Source organism: Ictalurus furcatus, chromosome 5 (genome assembly GCF_023375685.1).
Source record: "Ictalurus furcatus strain D&B chromosome 5, Billie_1.0, whole genome shotgun sequence".
NCBI classification, from domain to species: Eukaryota; Metazoa; Chordata; class Actinopteri; order Siluriformes; family Ictaluridae; genus Ictalurus; species Ictalurus furcatus.
The window spans coordinates 4,397,987-4,414,180 of record NC_071259.1 but is presented as its reverse complement, the minus strand read 5'-3'; the positions used below and the strand labels follow the sequence as shown (position 1 = coordinate 4,414,180).

At 39.9% G+C, this 16,194-nt stretch overlaps 1 protein-coding gene across 1 annotated transcript; it reads right to left on the bottom strand.

Moving 5' to 3' along the window:
- Positions 1–247: 247 nt before the first annotated feature.
- Positions 248–14,290, bottom strand: stc1 (stanniocalcin 1). The gene is made up of 4 exons (XM_053624307.1): positions 13,729–14,290; positions 6,248–6,390; positions 5,675–5,886; positions 248–2,967 (listed from the first exon to the last, which is right to left on the bottom strand). Exons 1-4 carry the CDS (start codon positions 13,874–13,876, stop codon positions 2,685–2,687), a joined length of 786 nt encoding a protein of 261 aa, XP_053480282.1. The 5' UTR covers positions 13,877–14,290; the 3' UTR covers positions 248–2,684.
- Between the last annotated feature and the right edge of the window lie 1,904 nt (positions 14,291–16,194).

Below are 16,194 nucleotides of genomic sequence, written 5' to 3'. Positions count from 1 at the left end.
CCTGCGTAAGATAAAAGAGTTTCGATTGTTTCAATGCCCTTTTATTAGTGGTCCTAAGAGATGGAAAGAGGAAAGTGCATATAAAGACCCATATTAATGTGTCTCTTACTACATACACACACTGATATTTTTAAATTAACAGGGAGAAGAAACAGGGAGAGACAGTCAACCTGGGACTGGGGAGATACATTGCCGTTCATATGGGGGAGGTAAAAGGCTCTACTGTACTCTAAAAGTCAAAGTCGACCGGCCCTTGCTTTTACTCAGGCCGCTATAATGTGGATTTTTTTTTAAGCATGAAACCTAGGAATTATTGCATAGTTTGGTGAGTTTATTTTAAATGTGCACATCATTTGGTTTAAGAAAAAACAGTCATTGCCACTGCCAGTGTTAATTTTGCGGACGAGAATAATGAAAACGATCAGCGATTCGATGGCTTATGACAACATAAAAAAAAAAAAGAATTATGTCAGACTACATTGTATTGTGCTAACAAGCCCATGAAGTCAACATAAAGTCTGGCAGCATTTCGTGTATGAAAAGTCAAATCAGTGAACTGACTCGAGATGAAATCTGAAAGGGGTGGCAAAATTAACATTGCATCTTGTCCTTGGATCTCTTCATTTTATTCGTCTTTGGGCCTAATTCTACCAAACTGCTAAACCACTACAAAACCACAATGGCACCATTTATCCATTAACAGCTAAGCTTATAGCGCTTTACCTATCAAAAACTGACCCTCATTTCTTTTCATTTGGAATGGTCCCTTTCTACAAGAATAAAAATAGCCATAGTGGTTTGGTGGCAGTTTTATTAGATACGACCCTAAGCCTTCAAGTCTTCACAAGCTTTTCCTCTAACAACTCCCCCCCTCCCCCTCCCCCTCCCCCATCTTGGTTTATCTTCACTTCTCCATGAAGCACTTAAACAGAGATGTCTACTCTTCCACCCCGGGTAAACACTCAGAGAAAAAAATAGGCCTTTTCATAAACATTGTATATTGCATAGTGTCAAGAATGGCTCCAGAAAACACTTTGCAGTGACTGTTCCAGTTTGAACTGTTTGTGCTAACCATAGGTGTACTATAGAACAGCCTAAACCCATCCTTCACGTACAAAATAAAACCAGCGGTGCTTTAAAATACTGGATGTTGATATCCCCCCCCCCAACACAGGCAGATTTTTATTAAAGCTGAAAATATAACTCTAAGCAACAGTCTATTGTTGACCCTGCACAAAATACACAGTAAGTGGCAATGCTCGCAACACCTTTTTTGTACTTTTAGTCTTTTATAGTGGTCCCGTACAACACTCGCAGCGAAGGTGAGCCGACTCAAATGACCAACGTGTTCCCCCATGACCAGCACAGAGTCATTACATGGGTCTCATCTTGAAGGAAATTAAAAAGAAAGGTCCAAGAAATAGAATCTAAATAATAAAAAAAAACAAACAAACAAACAAACAAACAAAAAAAAAACAAAACAAAAAAACAAAACAGGCACTCGGTACTAAAAGAAAAAGAGAAAAGAGAAATAAAAAAAAACACCTCTAGTTGACTTATCACAGAATATCTACAGAAATGCAATCAAATAAACACTTAAATAATATAGTAGGAAAATAAATATGAATAAACCCAAAAGGCTCTTTTCTTAAATAGACATCTTGGTTTGCTTCGACCCCACCTCTGTACGTCATATTCACCAGGGAGCAAGTTGTTCATCTGTCCATTACGTCTGGCTATAATTTCATAATTTCATGTGACACTAGCATTGCACTCGAGGGTTAGCAACAACTGGGTTTTTCCTTTTTTTTTAAATAGAAAAATAATATCTACTAAATGATCACTGTCCTTCAGATTTCTAATCAGTTTCTGTAAAAAATGATTTTAGTCATGACACCTAATGTTACCGCACGCAGGGTCTATGAAATATGGCATCTGGAGTAAATCTTAGTTTTTTGGTCTTTTATAATGAATTCCTGCAGATTTTCTTTTTTAAAGATATCCCTCACCCAGTGAGTGAGCGTTCACAAAAAGGCTAGTGGCAATTTAAGATCTAGTGGCAATTTAACATCTAAAAATAGTAAAATATCTGTTAATAAATAAATAGTACACTCTCATATTTATAGCACATGCCAACTATTTCACATTAACAATATATTCAGTATATATACACATATTTTCTTTGTTGTAACCTTTTTTTTTTTTTTTAAAGATATATTGGTTGTATAGATATATAAATGGTTCTATATTGATGGTATTATTTTCCGTTTTTCTCTTTAGATACTTTTCATGAAAATAATATATATATTTATATATATATATATATATATTTAAATCTATCTAAGAACTCTACACAATGGCCTGAATATTTTTTTTTTTAAAGAGATTTTACACTGAGCTTGTAAAAGAGACTTTAACTGTGCTTAGGTCAGTCTCGAAATATGAAAAAAGCTTAGCTGGTAAACTAGTCCCTTGAATTTCTATGACAATATAAACATAAACATTTGACATTCAAGCTATTTTCATATAGGTGCATTTCTTTTTTCCTGTTCAAGAGAATTAACGTTATTCCTGCATTCTGATTGTGAATGAGCCACTAATATGTTTTGTTTTTTTTTTTTTTTCTTTTCATTTTGCAAAAATGTGCACAACCTCTAGGTTCGGACCAAGAAACCTGGTCTGGGTTAAGAGCTGTTGTCCATGTTGCGTTTCTTGCTGAAGAGATTGGCCGTGTCCCTGTTGCGTAGATGAGGCTGGTTCTTGTGTGGGTGGGGACTGGCGGGCCAGTGCCAGCCTCCACGAGTCTCCGCCCCAGTGGGCACAGCAGTGGATGGGCAAGGCTTGTTCTGCAGTAGCTGGAAGAGCATGGCAATCTCAGGCCCCAACCGGGCCATCAGATTCACCCTCAACAGGTCGATTGTTTCCTCGTCACAGTCCATTAAACTCTGCAGCAGCTTTCCATAAAACCTGCAGCGAGACACAGAACACTCACACTGAGCCCATGCCACACTGGATTAGTGTGGTTACAGCATTAGGTTGATGCAGGTAATAACAAGAATAGAGGAAATCACTTCACAGAACACAAAGCTGTGTTCTTTATTTTTTTGCTTTTTCATGTTGCTTGTTTGTGATTTCAGTTTTAACATATAGCATAATTCGGTTCCAAATTATACCTATGTATGGCTTGCATTATGTGACAAGAAATAATGCAATCTATGATAAGCTAACACCTTCAGCTAGCTCACCTTGGTTTTTTTTTTTTTTCCAAAAAAGACTGTTAAGCTAGTCGGGTCACTTGTTATCTGACTCATAAAAGCAATGAATTTTGATTTCATCATTTATTGTTAGCTAGGTTTATAAATTTAACATTGCTTAAAATTTATACCAGTTTGGTATTTAGGCAGTGTTAAGAAATATAATGAGGACCGGCAGACGTCACACTCACCAGAGTACTAGCACGATCGTTGATGTTCATGTTCCTCATGGGCAGCTCATGGGCATTGAATCCTTGCAAAGTCTTGCCAATCCCTTTCTTAATCCAAAGTCCATTTAACAAAGCAAGGGTTCAAGGCTCATAAAAGAAATTTGCTTTTATGAGCCTTGAACCCTTGCTTTGTTAAATGGACTTTGGATTACTCTTTGGCCTTGTTGAACCTGTTTTGTTTGTGTTTTGACCAATTTTAAGAATTATGTTCTAAGCGTTCTGAGGGGTTTTAGAAGCCAAATCTAGCTAATGTTAGCTGTCTACTTACAGCAAATGAACAAAGGACTCTATTTGACTTGAACGATGTACCCGTTCTGGAAAGGAATCATGTAAAACTGGACTATAAACATCTCTGAACAGAGGGGAAGGCCAGCAGCAGCATCTATCACTTACCTACAATGTCGTTCTGACATGTTTGCCTTAGTGTTTGCACTCTGATTCACATCTCTGAACCCCAGTGTCATGTCAGGCTCATTGCCACGAGTGTGAGTCACACATACTGATTAAAAAATGGGGATTTCCTATGGCCTCTTCAGTGGCGGACCCTCTCTAGTGCACAAACCATAAATGGTTTGAATGAACTGAGGCTGGGACATAATGAACATGCTTTTGGGATGTTAAAGCAACCCAGCAGGTTGGGTTCTACCCATAACCCACCCACACTGTGGTCAAGTTAACCCAGTGTGTGTTATGTTATAGTGGCGTTTGAAAATTTGTGAACCCTTCAGAAATTTCTACATTTCTACATAAATATGACCAAAACTTCATCAGATTTTCTCACAAGTCCTCAACGTAGATAAAGAGAACTCAGTTAAACAAATGAGACAAAAAAATTATACAATATTGCACATCTGCAAGAGCCAAAAGTACGTGAACCTTTGCTTTTAGTAGCTGGTGTGACCCCGTTGTGCAGAAATAGTTGTACCTAAATGCTTCTGGCTTGGAGGAATTTCAGCCCATTGCTCAGTACAGAACAGCTTCAAATCTGGGAAGTTGGTGGGTTTCGTCACATGAACTGCTTGCTTCAGGTCCTTCCACAACATTTCTATTGAATTATGGTCAGGACTTTGACTTTGGCCATTCCAAAACATTATTCTTTATTCTTCTTCAACCATTCTATGGTAGAACAACTTAGTGTGTGCTTAGGGTCGTTGTCCCTTGAAATTCAGTTCAGGGACAGATGTCCTGATATTTTCCTTTAGAATTCTCTGGAATAATTCAGAAGTCATTTTTCCATCAATGATGGTACACTGTCCTGGCCCAGATGCAGCAAATCAGGCCCAAACAATGATACTACCACCACCGTGTTTCATGGATGGGATAAGGGTCTTATGCTGGAATGCAGTATTTTCCTTTCTCCAAACAATACACTTCTCAGTGACGCAGTGACTCCAACTTGCCAAGATGAATAAAATCGACCATAATACACTTCCACAAACATGTGTTGTGCAGATCAGACTCTGATAGATCCCTGCTCTTTAAATAAAACAGCGTGCTCACTCACACCTGATTGTCATTCCATTGATTGAAATCACCTGACTCTAACTTCACTTTCAAATGAACTGCTAATCCTAGAGGTTCACATACTTTTGTAGTTCACAGATGTGTAACATTGGATCATTTTCCTTAATAAATAAATGACCAAGTATAATAGTTTTGTCTCATTTGTTTAATTGGGTTCTCCATGTCTACCTTTAGGACTTATGTGAAAATCTGATGATGTCATCTGATGAGGTCATATTTATGCAGATATCTAGAAAATTCACAAACTTTCAAGCAGCACTGTATATATTGTCCTAGCCCTGGATTACAGAAATTAATCAAATCCTGTTACATTTCATTAAGCTTATTATTATTTTTTTTTTAAAGAGTACTATTCAGCTCATCAGCAAATGAAGCACACAAAATGTACGATGGGATAACCGACCAAAGCTCACAAAGAAATTGAAAGAATTCCAATGTGCAACAAGGAAATTCTTTTGATATGTAGGTTATCCATGTCTGTAACAGATAAACGAGTCAATAGCTGGAGTGGATTTACACCATTATAATCTCACCGTAGTACCAGAACACCACACCTGACAGCAAATCTCCAAGGGCATCTTTTCCCACAAATGCTTCTAATGCATATGTGTTATGACATGGAGAAAACGAAAAATGATTCAAGAATTGCTTGTTGATGAGTCTTACTTGTTAGGAAAGTGGCTGGGCAGTTGAGCTACATCTGCAATGGCTTCTGGGTTTGACCTGGCTACAGTGCAGATGTCCAGCTTGGTGTAGCACTCCTCCTGAACCTCCGAGATCATCCGCTGGAAAGTGGAACAACGGCGCACAGTAAGAAAGACCTTGGAGGTGATGCCATTGGCGATGCACTTCAGGCTCTCCTTCACAAAGGCCTTGCCCTGGAAAATGCACCAAACAATATAGCCGATTTTAAAGATTTCCTATCCTTAAGCATATTTAGATGTAGGTCATATTAGGTCATACAATTTAGTCATGTGCCAGTGAAGCCAGCCAACCAGATTTTATTGAACTGCTCCTCATAGCATAACACACTCGGCTGAAACTGCTGTTTTCCCTCTTCCACATTCATGAACTCACTGACACCACTGACTGTTATTAACAGTAGCCAAATTTTGATCCCTTGTCTGCGGCCAAGGGATGGCTGCGGCATCTTCAGGATTTGAACTCACGCTCACCAGATGATAGGGCTTAACTTTAACATTTTAACACATCTCAATAAGATGTGAACTTGTTACAAACCTGAGTGTCAAATTTAGCAGCACTGTAGAGAAAGGACTTGCAGATGTCATGCATTCCATCTGTGTCACACGTGGAGTTCTCCAGACAAGCGAAGGCACCACAGCCCACTTGGAGGGCACTATTCAAACAGCGCACCACATCCGCTATAAAAGAAAGAGAGACCGTGCCCTTAAGACATTAAGAGATACACTTTGAAAACCCTTGCAGATCACCACAATATATAGAGAAACATGTTGAAGGTGAAATGCTCAGACAACCTAGATAAAACACGACATTTATGGTTCTTTATTGTCGAATTCATAAAAAGAAGGTTTCGGGAGATAGTTGAGGGTAATGTTGCCACCTCACAGCTTGAGTTAGTCTCTGTGAGAAAGTTTGCATAGTCTTCTTGTGTCCATGTGGCTTTTCTTCCAGATTCTTCAGTTTCCTCCCAACTCCCAAAACATGCCAGTAGGTGTATCGGCAAAAATAAAATACCCACAGGTGTGAATGAGTGTGCAAATGTGTGCGGTGCCCTGCAATTGACTCGCGTCCTATCCAGGGTGTTTTCCCGCTTCACGCCGCTTCCTTCCTGGGATAGGGTCTGGATAAACTCGTACACAAAACCGGATGAAGCGTTCACGAAAGATGAACAAATCAATGAATGGCTTTCATTGATGGAACATAAGTTATTAGACATTATTTGTGGTGAAAATTGTGAAAAAGAAACACATTTAGAAAGCAAAAGGAAACATTCAAGTTCTTAAGAGGATCAGTAAATATGGAACACATTCTCATTAGTCTCATGAGATGTTTAAACAGCGTTTTGGGATAGAAACTATGGTTCAATGTTGATTGTTGCAGCTTTGCTATGATTGTGGATGATCTAATGTAAATTTCCATTCTTCGCTAATGCCAAGCCAAATTTCTTCATATACAGACTTAATATGACAAGTAACAGCATGCTTGACAGGCCACTGGACGCCTTCAAATATATAAGGCTGGGGCACAATTTAGAATAATTACTCTACATTTCTAGCATTGGAAATAGAGTTTATGAGTATTCCAGTAGTTGTGTTCTGTTCTTGGAACTGAATTAGTGACCTACTGCACTGAAAATACCAATAGCCAGCCTCCTGGGGGCTTAAAGGCAGTCTGGCTGCTGTGTGCCCTACGTTTGCCCCTCATAAGAAGAGAAGGGTTTATTAGTAGGGAGGCGGCGAGGGGATGCGTGCCATACGGTATTGGTTTCTGCTGACTGTTGCATTTGGCACACGATCTGCTGCTTCCATTACGCTCACATGTGACAAGACAATAATGCTCAGCTCCACAGGCGAGCTTGCCAAAACCACCTACAACACTCCAGTGCCAGGGACTATAAACACTTCACCATGCAGACTTGCACTGTGTATTGGGTCACTGTGCCACCCCACATTAAAGATGTTTTTCATGGCAGCAGTGAATGTGTTTAGTGTATGAAAGACAAACTGGTGTTGCATCAGACCCATTGTTTTGGGGCTGAAGGGAAAAAAATAGGTTGTGTGTTGCTGTGTCAACGCAGCTGGCACAAAGGTAGACTTATGAAATAACCAGAAAGTCCCTAAATGTCATCGGAAGAATACGTCTATTGTCTATAGGGTCAGACGTGAGCAAGATCTCAAATGAAGTTACTATAAAGGGCTTTTCAAATGCTTATTCAGTGTCTGACATGAGCTTTGTCCTGGTAAACGCTTGTCAAATGTTTTTAGTCTTAACGCCATCAAGGAAAATTCCAACCAAACAAATGGTTACGACCTTATCAATTTGAACTCTTAACTGCTCTATACCACAGGGCTGTCGAATTCTCACATCTGTTTGGCAGAAGGTGCTGATTTCTTCTCTATAACAGCAGCTCTGACGATAGTTCTGGCGGTAATTCAAACAATACGCTTCTAATAATGCGCGATATTAATATTCACACAGACTTGTATGACGGACACACTAAGGAATCTAAGGCTAAAAATAGGCTCATTAAAAAATGTTTTTTATCATTTCGATACTCATTCACAGGGACTTGTATGGTGTAAGAGCCACATAATTAAAGGTTAATAATAAGTGATTGCAATTTTTTTTTTTTAACGTTAATGAAAGAACAGTAAGTTTTCAACTGCAGGAAAGTCCTCAGCGTGTTATGTATGTAATGTTTGTAGCTGTTATGACATAAGCGATAACAGGAACTAACCTGCCCTACAGACGTTCCACAACGCTAAATGTAACTATAAATGGATAATTAGCACATTGTGCAATTCTTTAATGAATAAGAAAAATGCAATTGTTGGCAAATCGCTGTGATACAAAAGAAATAAAACTTTTTGAGAATGCTGTTATTGGAAAACAATCAGCTTCATGGGGTTGAAATAACTCGGATTCGCATCAGGCTGCATCACACCACCGTATAGTGGATTATTTTCCATAACAGCACACCCCCATCCCCACGTGTTTCATTCCAACTTAACATAAAGCAACCTGAATAAAAGTGGTGAAAATAAAAAAAAGTAACCCAACAGCATAAATCAACTATGCCCATATTTACTGATTACTAAAAACTAAGCCATGAAACACGAATAATGCCTACTGGCATGGCATAATCTCATCAGATTCACCATAGAGGCTTAAGTGCTAAACACTTTATTCAACCACCTTCTCTAATAAACTGATGAATCAGTTTGATAAGTGTGACTTTGTGAATCAGTTCAAAATCAAGTCCAGTTTACTTTCAAATTTCTTTCAATTTAAATTTTTGGAAATGATGTCAGCCCATAAAAAAATCACCTCTGAATTAGGATTCTATTCGTTTATCCGATAGCGAAGTGGCTATATTGAGTTGACTTGTGGGACCTGCATCACGACTGCACCATTAGTTTCTGTGAAACTCTCTGACCTGATCTAATGATGCGTCAACACCTGTGGTGTGTGACGCTAGCAGCAGGGGAAATATGCTAGCGTTTCCTTTCTTTGAACCATTCCAGTTATGATGAGTAAACCTTCCATGGGAAATTGTGTTACGAACTAGTCGGGCCACCAGGGAATGAAAATTTGCACAGTGACTCACCAAGTCGAGGTGCGAAATATCGATTTGTTCATCCCCAGATAGAGCTCTTATTGTGTGAACACAAAGCCCAAGCAATGTGCTTGGATCTATTATGACTAAGGAAACATGAATAAATGTGGGCTTACTCTGCTGTAATGTGTACAGAGGCCCTGACGGCGAGTTCTGACAGGTTTGACTCGACAATGAACCTTTTTGTCTTTGCCCCATTTTCTCTTCTCGTCTCTCTGTCATGTATTTGGCAAGCGTTGCAATGACAACAGTGTGCCCTATCGATTTTTTATATATATATATTTTATACTCTGCACTTACATAGTTACCTGTTCAGATTTCGCCTACTAAAGTTCACGACCCTGAACTGAATGAACTCGGTTGCCCTGCAGAATTTCAGGATTATGTCAGGCTTTTTCTTTTCATGTGGTGAATGACCTCATTCCCTACTGCTCTCCAGCACATATTATATTTGAATAGTCTTTAAAAATAAATAAATAAATATCTATAGTAGATATAAAACCCCACAAAATAATACACTGATATCCAGACTAAAAATAAATAAATAAATGGGTTCTTTTCAGGCTCAAAACTATTTTTCTCAAAATGATCATGTTTCTGTAATAAGACACCTTGCAATTGTGCTACCTTGTGGTGCTCATGTGTTTATTGCAAGTAGGTTTGCTCTATTTTAGCTCTGAGTGCATACTGTAGCACCACTGTCTCTTTGTCTATAAAACACTGAGTCAGTACATGTCTCCCCTAGCAACTAAGTACAACAGGAAGTTATGCAAATACCAAGTGGAGCCCTTACAAAGGTTTTCCTGAGCAGAGACACGGCAGAGCTGAATGTCCCACACTGCACACAGATCCACTTTATTCATCTTGGCAAGTTGGCGTCACTGCATGGTAATTACTTTCTATTTAATATGCTTTTCGGACATTAAAGTCAGACTTTTTGTTTTCTGTGGAAAGTTCAAGTGACCCGCAGTTTATGTGAGCTGGCACACAAAGTCAGTACAACCAGCAGCATAAAAGGATGAGCCATTATGGTCTTAAGGCTTTATCGATTGTCATCCAGTTCACTGATTTTCACATCGAAGACGGTGAGAGAAAGCAGGTTTAACTGTGCTATCTGGCGCCATTTTCTGCCTGCACGACCCACACAGAGGCATTCTGTCCACAGCATGACGCTACCATTGGGCTAAAGCCTTGGCAGGAATAATGAATCGACCGCTGAGGTGACAAAGGTTGCCCTACAAAGGTTACCTTATTTCCCAGCAGCAGCACTCAGCTAGGATACATGTACTCAGAGCTCCTATTCTGCCCAGAATAAACACATTAATATCACTCGTTCTCCGATGACCTTCATATTCTTCTGCGTAAAAAAAACAACAAAGTTATTCCACATTTTATATGGTAGAGCTTCACATTTAGACTTCAGACATCAGTTCATATTTGATCTCCTAACAACCTTGATCAAGAAAACTCCCTGCATACCAGTACACTCTCAAATATCACCTGATTGGTCAACCGGTTATTTGCAACATGGCTGATATCAGATGGGAGGCTAAAATCTAATATCTGTCAATAGCGCTACGATTAAACTATTAACGTTGAGCATTTGGCATCAGTGGGATAATAAGAATCATTTTTGGGAAGCATGCTATAAGGAAAAGTAACCCTTTTGTTCAGTTCAAACTATCACTAGTCTGGGTTAGAAAGAAATCAGCCCCAGCCTCGCTTCTTCAATCCATTCTGTGTATGACCACTGGAGGTGCTGTTGTGCTTGGTTTCACAAAGAAACTCCTAAACTAAGACATTTGTTAACACCACGTAATCTGATGTCAAAGGCAAAAATATGGATGTCTCTTTATGTTTGAAAGACTGCCTGGCCTTTTAAACCAGACACTCCCGGGAGGAGGGTAAACAGAGAGCAGATTTTTCAGTAGGAATTCTCTTGACCTTGGCAGCGAGCACAATGTAGTTGAATTTCCTTGGCGAACTGCATGCTCGAATTCCTCACACTATGTACAGAGTGATATGAATTTTCTATGTGCAGGGTGATATGGGCTTGCTAACAAGTCATCGGAGTAAAGCAACATGAGATATTACACTTAGATGGAATAGTTGAACACTTGTTTCTAGCTCACTTACATTCACTTCTCCTTTCTAGTCTGTATAACAAATACCACAAGATTGACCACTTGCACCATAAGAGGAGGTGAGTAGGAATGCACTTATCCTTGGCAGAAATGAAATTTCCTTGGTGATTGGCACGATCAGTTTCCTTCAGAATATATACTTACGTATATGGGCTTGCTAGCTGGCAAATTAATAGTAGCCTATAGATAAGCAAATTAAACAAGATATCATGTATATATTGACTTGGACACAATATTGCTCAAAGTTCAAAGTTTAGAGGTCATAACGATGACTAGCGGTGATATTCTATCAAAACGTTTTGCACTCTTTCAAATGCAATACGAAATAACAGGAAGCAGGAATTAGCATTAGTATTTGCATTGCGGCAAATGTCTAAATGTAGCTATTTCATTCCTATTTATAGTGCATTGTAAAAGTCAACTAGCTAGCTAGATAGATAGATATTTCCAGAAAATAACTAAGAGTAGTGGAATGAAGAGTTCAGTAGCGCTAACTTGCAGCTAAGTGCGGTTCACAAATTGAAAAGCAAAATCTGTTTGTTATGGCGTACCCTGTACTTTGCATGTTAATTATATTTTGTGCAATAAATTAGCTACATGATATAATGAAAATGTCGCAGATGATTTCCCTCACTTTTTTTTTTGAGGAGTAGCTTCAATGAGGTCAGCTACTTTTTCTTACTAGGTTGTAGTGTATCTTCCGACTTGTATTAAGAGCTACTATCCAAGTGTGTGGGAACTTGACGCAATATTTTAGCCAAAGTTTATGAATATTCTCAGTCAGCGATGTGACTTTTTACAACCTTTTATTTGATCTTTGATTTTTATTTTATTTGAACCTTTGATTTTTTTTTTTTTTAACCAATGCAGCCTGGATCCGTCATATGAAATTATATCAAATAGGCAATGTGACTTATGGCTGTAACTAGCTATGAGAAAACTAAGGTCCTTATAGGTTTTTTGTTTGTTTGTTTGTTTGTTTGTTCTGATAATGGCGTTCTGATAATGTGGTGGAAGCATGTACAGAAAACAGCTTTCCAAGTCTACCAAATCAGTAGTGATGATTGGTTCTCAACTGAATTCAGAGTACTTCAAGAGGATACTTTGAACCAAAAACCGACTGGAGTTTGACTATTTATAAAACGCAAACCTCAGTTTGTTTTTGTTATTTTCTTTATATAGACTACTTGTGAGGTTGCTAGCCAAATCGGCTTGGAGTATCAAGCCACGAGCATGATAAAGTGTACTATCTCGTGTAAATCAGAAATCAACAGGTAGCCCAGGCTGCATTATAAACCAGAAAGATTTGTCTCAAACTGGAGTCTGAGCAGAATTTTAAATGGAGATAAGGAACCGGCAATTGTAATGTAGTACACACAGAGCATTGTGATATATTACCAAGGACACATTTGTCTGCAATTTGGACCTCATTAAAATGACTCCTGGTTACATTCCCTGGTTTGGCTGCAGCTGAGCTATTTGAAATCATGAGTAGCTTGACAAGTTAGAATTGCATTGTAGCTTTCTCAATATCAGCATGCGGCCTATTAAATAACACATGTTGCTTGCTACTGTTGCACAGCAACTTTTATTCTAAGTTTAGAGAGCAGTATGTGAAATAGGCACACAGTAACAAAGCCAAGAGAGAAGGGATTAGTGTGCATCCTATAGCGCTTCTGGAAGAGGGTTTGGAGAGCTCGGATTTAGATCAGTGCGCTCCAAACGTGACACTCTCAGCATGTGGAGGGAGAAACACTGTGCCGGCTCATTGATTGACGGCTTCAGTGCAGGGGGGTGGAATAATAATAATAAAAAAGCGTTCATAGGCCAGGAAATTATACTGAATTGAGGGATTTCACTGAATCTGTGAATACTAGATGTGTGCTATCGAGTCTCTGTGCAAATGCTGAAATAAGACAAGTGCAGGATTGCGTTCTTTATAACGGTGCACACTGCACGCGCGACATCTCTGATGCAGAACCACCGATCAACTCAAACGAGCCGGCTGACTGATTTTGGTCAAGTCACTGGTGTAAAAGCATGCACAATAGCCGGATTCACAATATTTTAGTCTTATGTTGCAAGTAAACTACAGTGCATGTGCAGGATGAAGCGAGGAATCTGGCCAGGTAATTAAAACACAGCAAATCATACACACGAGAGCTGATGACAGCTCGTGGCTCCAGCTCTTAGATGTGCAGCGCACAGTAGCGCCAAAAAAGCGCCTGCGAGCGGAGGAGGAGGATGCTGCTACTTACCGGGGCTGTTGGCGGAGGCGCGCGCTCTCCGCGGCGAGTACGATTCGTTCACGTCCTGCTCGTGCGCCGATGCGACGACCAGCATCTCGAGCAGTAGCACGAGCAGCAACAGCAGCAGCAGCAACCAAAGTCCGCTCCTTTTTGGCATCTCTTGAGGCTTTCCTGAATTCTCTTATTAAGAAGAATAACGGCTCGAGCTCCTCTGCCTCCCTGTGGAGTTGTGCGCGGCGGATCTGGCAGATGTTAAAACGCCAATGCACGCTTTTATTACACGACTAAAGGCTTGATCTGGTGCAGATCTGTGCTGTGGCAGATGAAACAAAAAAATCGCTGACCAAATTCGTGTCGTGCAGCCAGCAATCATCAAGGCTCTCTCTCTCTCTCTCGCTCTCTGTGCATGTGTGTGTGTGTGTGTGTGTGTGTCTACTGTATGTGTGTGTGTGGTGTGTGTGTGGTGTGTGTGCGTGTGTGTGTGTGTGTGTGGTGTGTGCAGATCCTGTGCTCGCCAATTTCCCTTCTCTCGTGGATGACAGGAGCGCAGGTCGCCCTTTATATAGCCATGCACGAGCATCTAGAGCCCAATCACAACCCGGCATCCGGGCATTAAAATGCACATCTGAAACTTTTTGCCCCCCCCCCCCAATTTCCCCACCCACCCACCCCTCTCCATGGTAGTTAAGCAACGCATCCCGCGTGTAGCCTCATGTTTGTCATCGATCCGTGGAAATCTAAATTAGGCAAGCAGGATGAGATTGAGATGTGTCGCTTTCCTGGTCTCTGGAAGGTCTTCTGGTTTGAAACTGTTGCCTCAGCCTATGTTGTTTTAGTCAAAGGCAGCTTTGGGAGCTTTTTTCCGGTCTGCCTTCATCATCTCATATTATGCAGTCCATATTATTGGACTGATCAAGATTAATCCATCATTGGAGTATAGAATAGTAAAGAATGTATAGATATGGTTTTGGGTTTCCATAGGCTCTTGTTCCATTTGTCAACCTTTTCCCCTAACGTTAGGGGAATCTCAGATTCTCAGTCAGTGACGATTTATTGATTCATGCCAGCTCTTCATTCGTCATATGAAGTTCTATCAAACGGACAATTTGCATTGCTGACAGTGTAATCTCTATGATCTTGCATGCTTGAATATGACAGCTCTTGTTATTATTATGCTTAACAAATGAATGCCTTTACCAACCCTCCCCCCCAACCCTTTTTTATTTAATTTAGCAGCCTAATCCCTTCATTGTGTGTAGTGCTTATTGAGTCAAATCCATTGCGCACTTTTGTCTTTTGTGCTGTCATTGAAAAAAGAAAAAAAAAAAAGGCCAGATTTAAAGTCATTCATATGATTTGAATTTTTATTTTATCGCGCTGGCATTTTGCGGAACCGTCCAACATCAGCAGAAGCTCCAACAGATAAACCTCTCTAACAGACACGGGTACCAAATGTTCACTCCAGGAACTGTTCCAAAGCTGACATTATAACGAATACATCTATTTAAAACAATGTTGGCGATGTTGATGCTGTTGCATGATTAATAGTTGCAGTATATCCCGTGTAAGCGAAATCCAACATCAAAGCATAATTGGTTCAGTGCAAAGGGTTTACGCCCAATCTGGCAACACGGTAAGCCGCGCACGTGCGGTAACGCACGACAGTCACTGACATGACACCTTTTAGCCAGTTTGACTCATCATCAGATGTCATAAGACCCCTGGGAATAATTCCCCCCCCCCACCACCACCACACACACACACACACACACACACTTGTATCTTGTCATCTATTTGCACTGTAACTTTTCCTGCTTTGCACTTCATGTTGTCTGGTGATTATCTTTTCTATAATATTTACACCAAGGCTTTGAAGAACATCATTTCGTTCTACTGTATACTGTAAATGGATCGCACCTCACAGCTCCACAGTGCAAACCTGAGCTCGGAAGTTCTCCCCGTGTCTATGAGGGTTTGTTAAAGGTTCTCCGGTTTCCCCTCACATACCTAAAACACTCAGGTAGGTGGATTAGCAAGACTAAATTGCCCTCCTGGGTGTGAACGTGTGTGTAAGGTGAGCTGTGATAGACGGACATCCCATCCAGGGTGCATTCCTGCCTCCACATAGCCTCCAGATAGGCTCTGGATTCAACTTGACCTTGATCAGGATAAAGCGAATGCTTGTATATGGCTGTATAAGTGCAAAATTGTAAGCATACACAAAACCACATGACAATCACTCACACATCATGCAAAAAAAAAAAAACATAAAAAACACAATTCTATCTGAACCATGACACAATATGCAAGATATGTTCAAGTTCTATATAGAAAAACAAAATCAATAGCTGCAGTCTAGTCGCTGAAGAATGAGATGTTCGTAGGTAGGTAATTATTTGTACCAAGTCAGATAAAGTATATTATGCGCAGTAGATGGGGGTTTTTCACCTTTGAATACATCATTTATAACATTGT

Bases quoted from the DNA above. Each gene is read 5' to 3' on its own strand.
- stc1 (XM_053624307.1), bottom strand. From the start codon at position 13,876: ATGCCAAAAAGGAGCGGACTTTGGTTGCTGCTGCTGCTGTTGCTGCTC. The intron at 5,887-6,247 runs GTTTGTAACAAG...TGCATTTTCCAG, and splicing joins CTGCTAAATTTGACACTCAG to GGCAAGGCCTTTGTGAAGGA. The intron at 2,968-5,674 runs GTAAGACTCATC...GTCTCGCTGCAG, and splicing joins CCCAGCCACTTTCCTAACAA to GTTTTATGGAAAGCTGCTGC.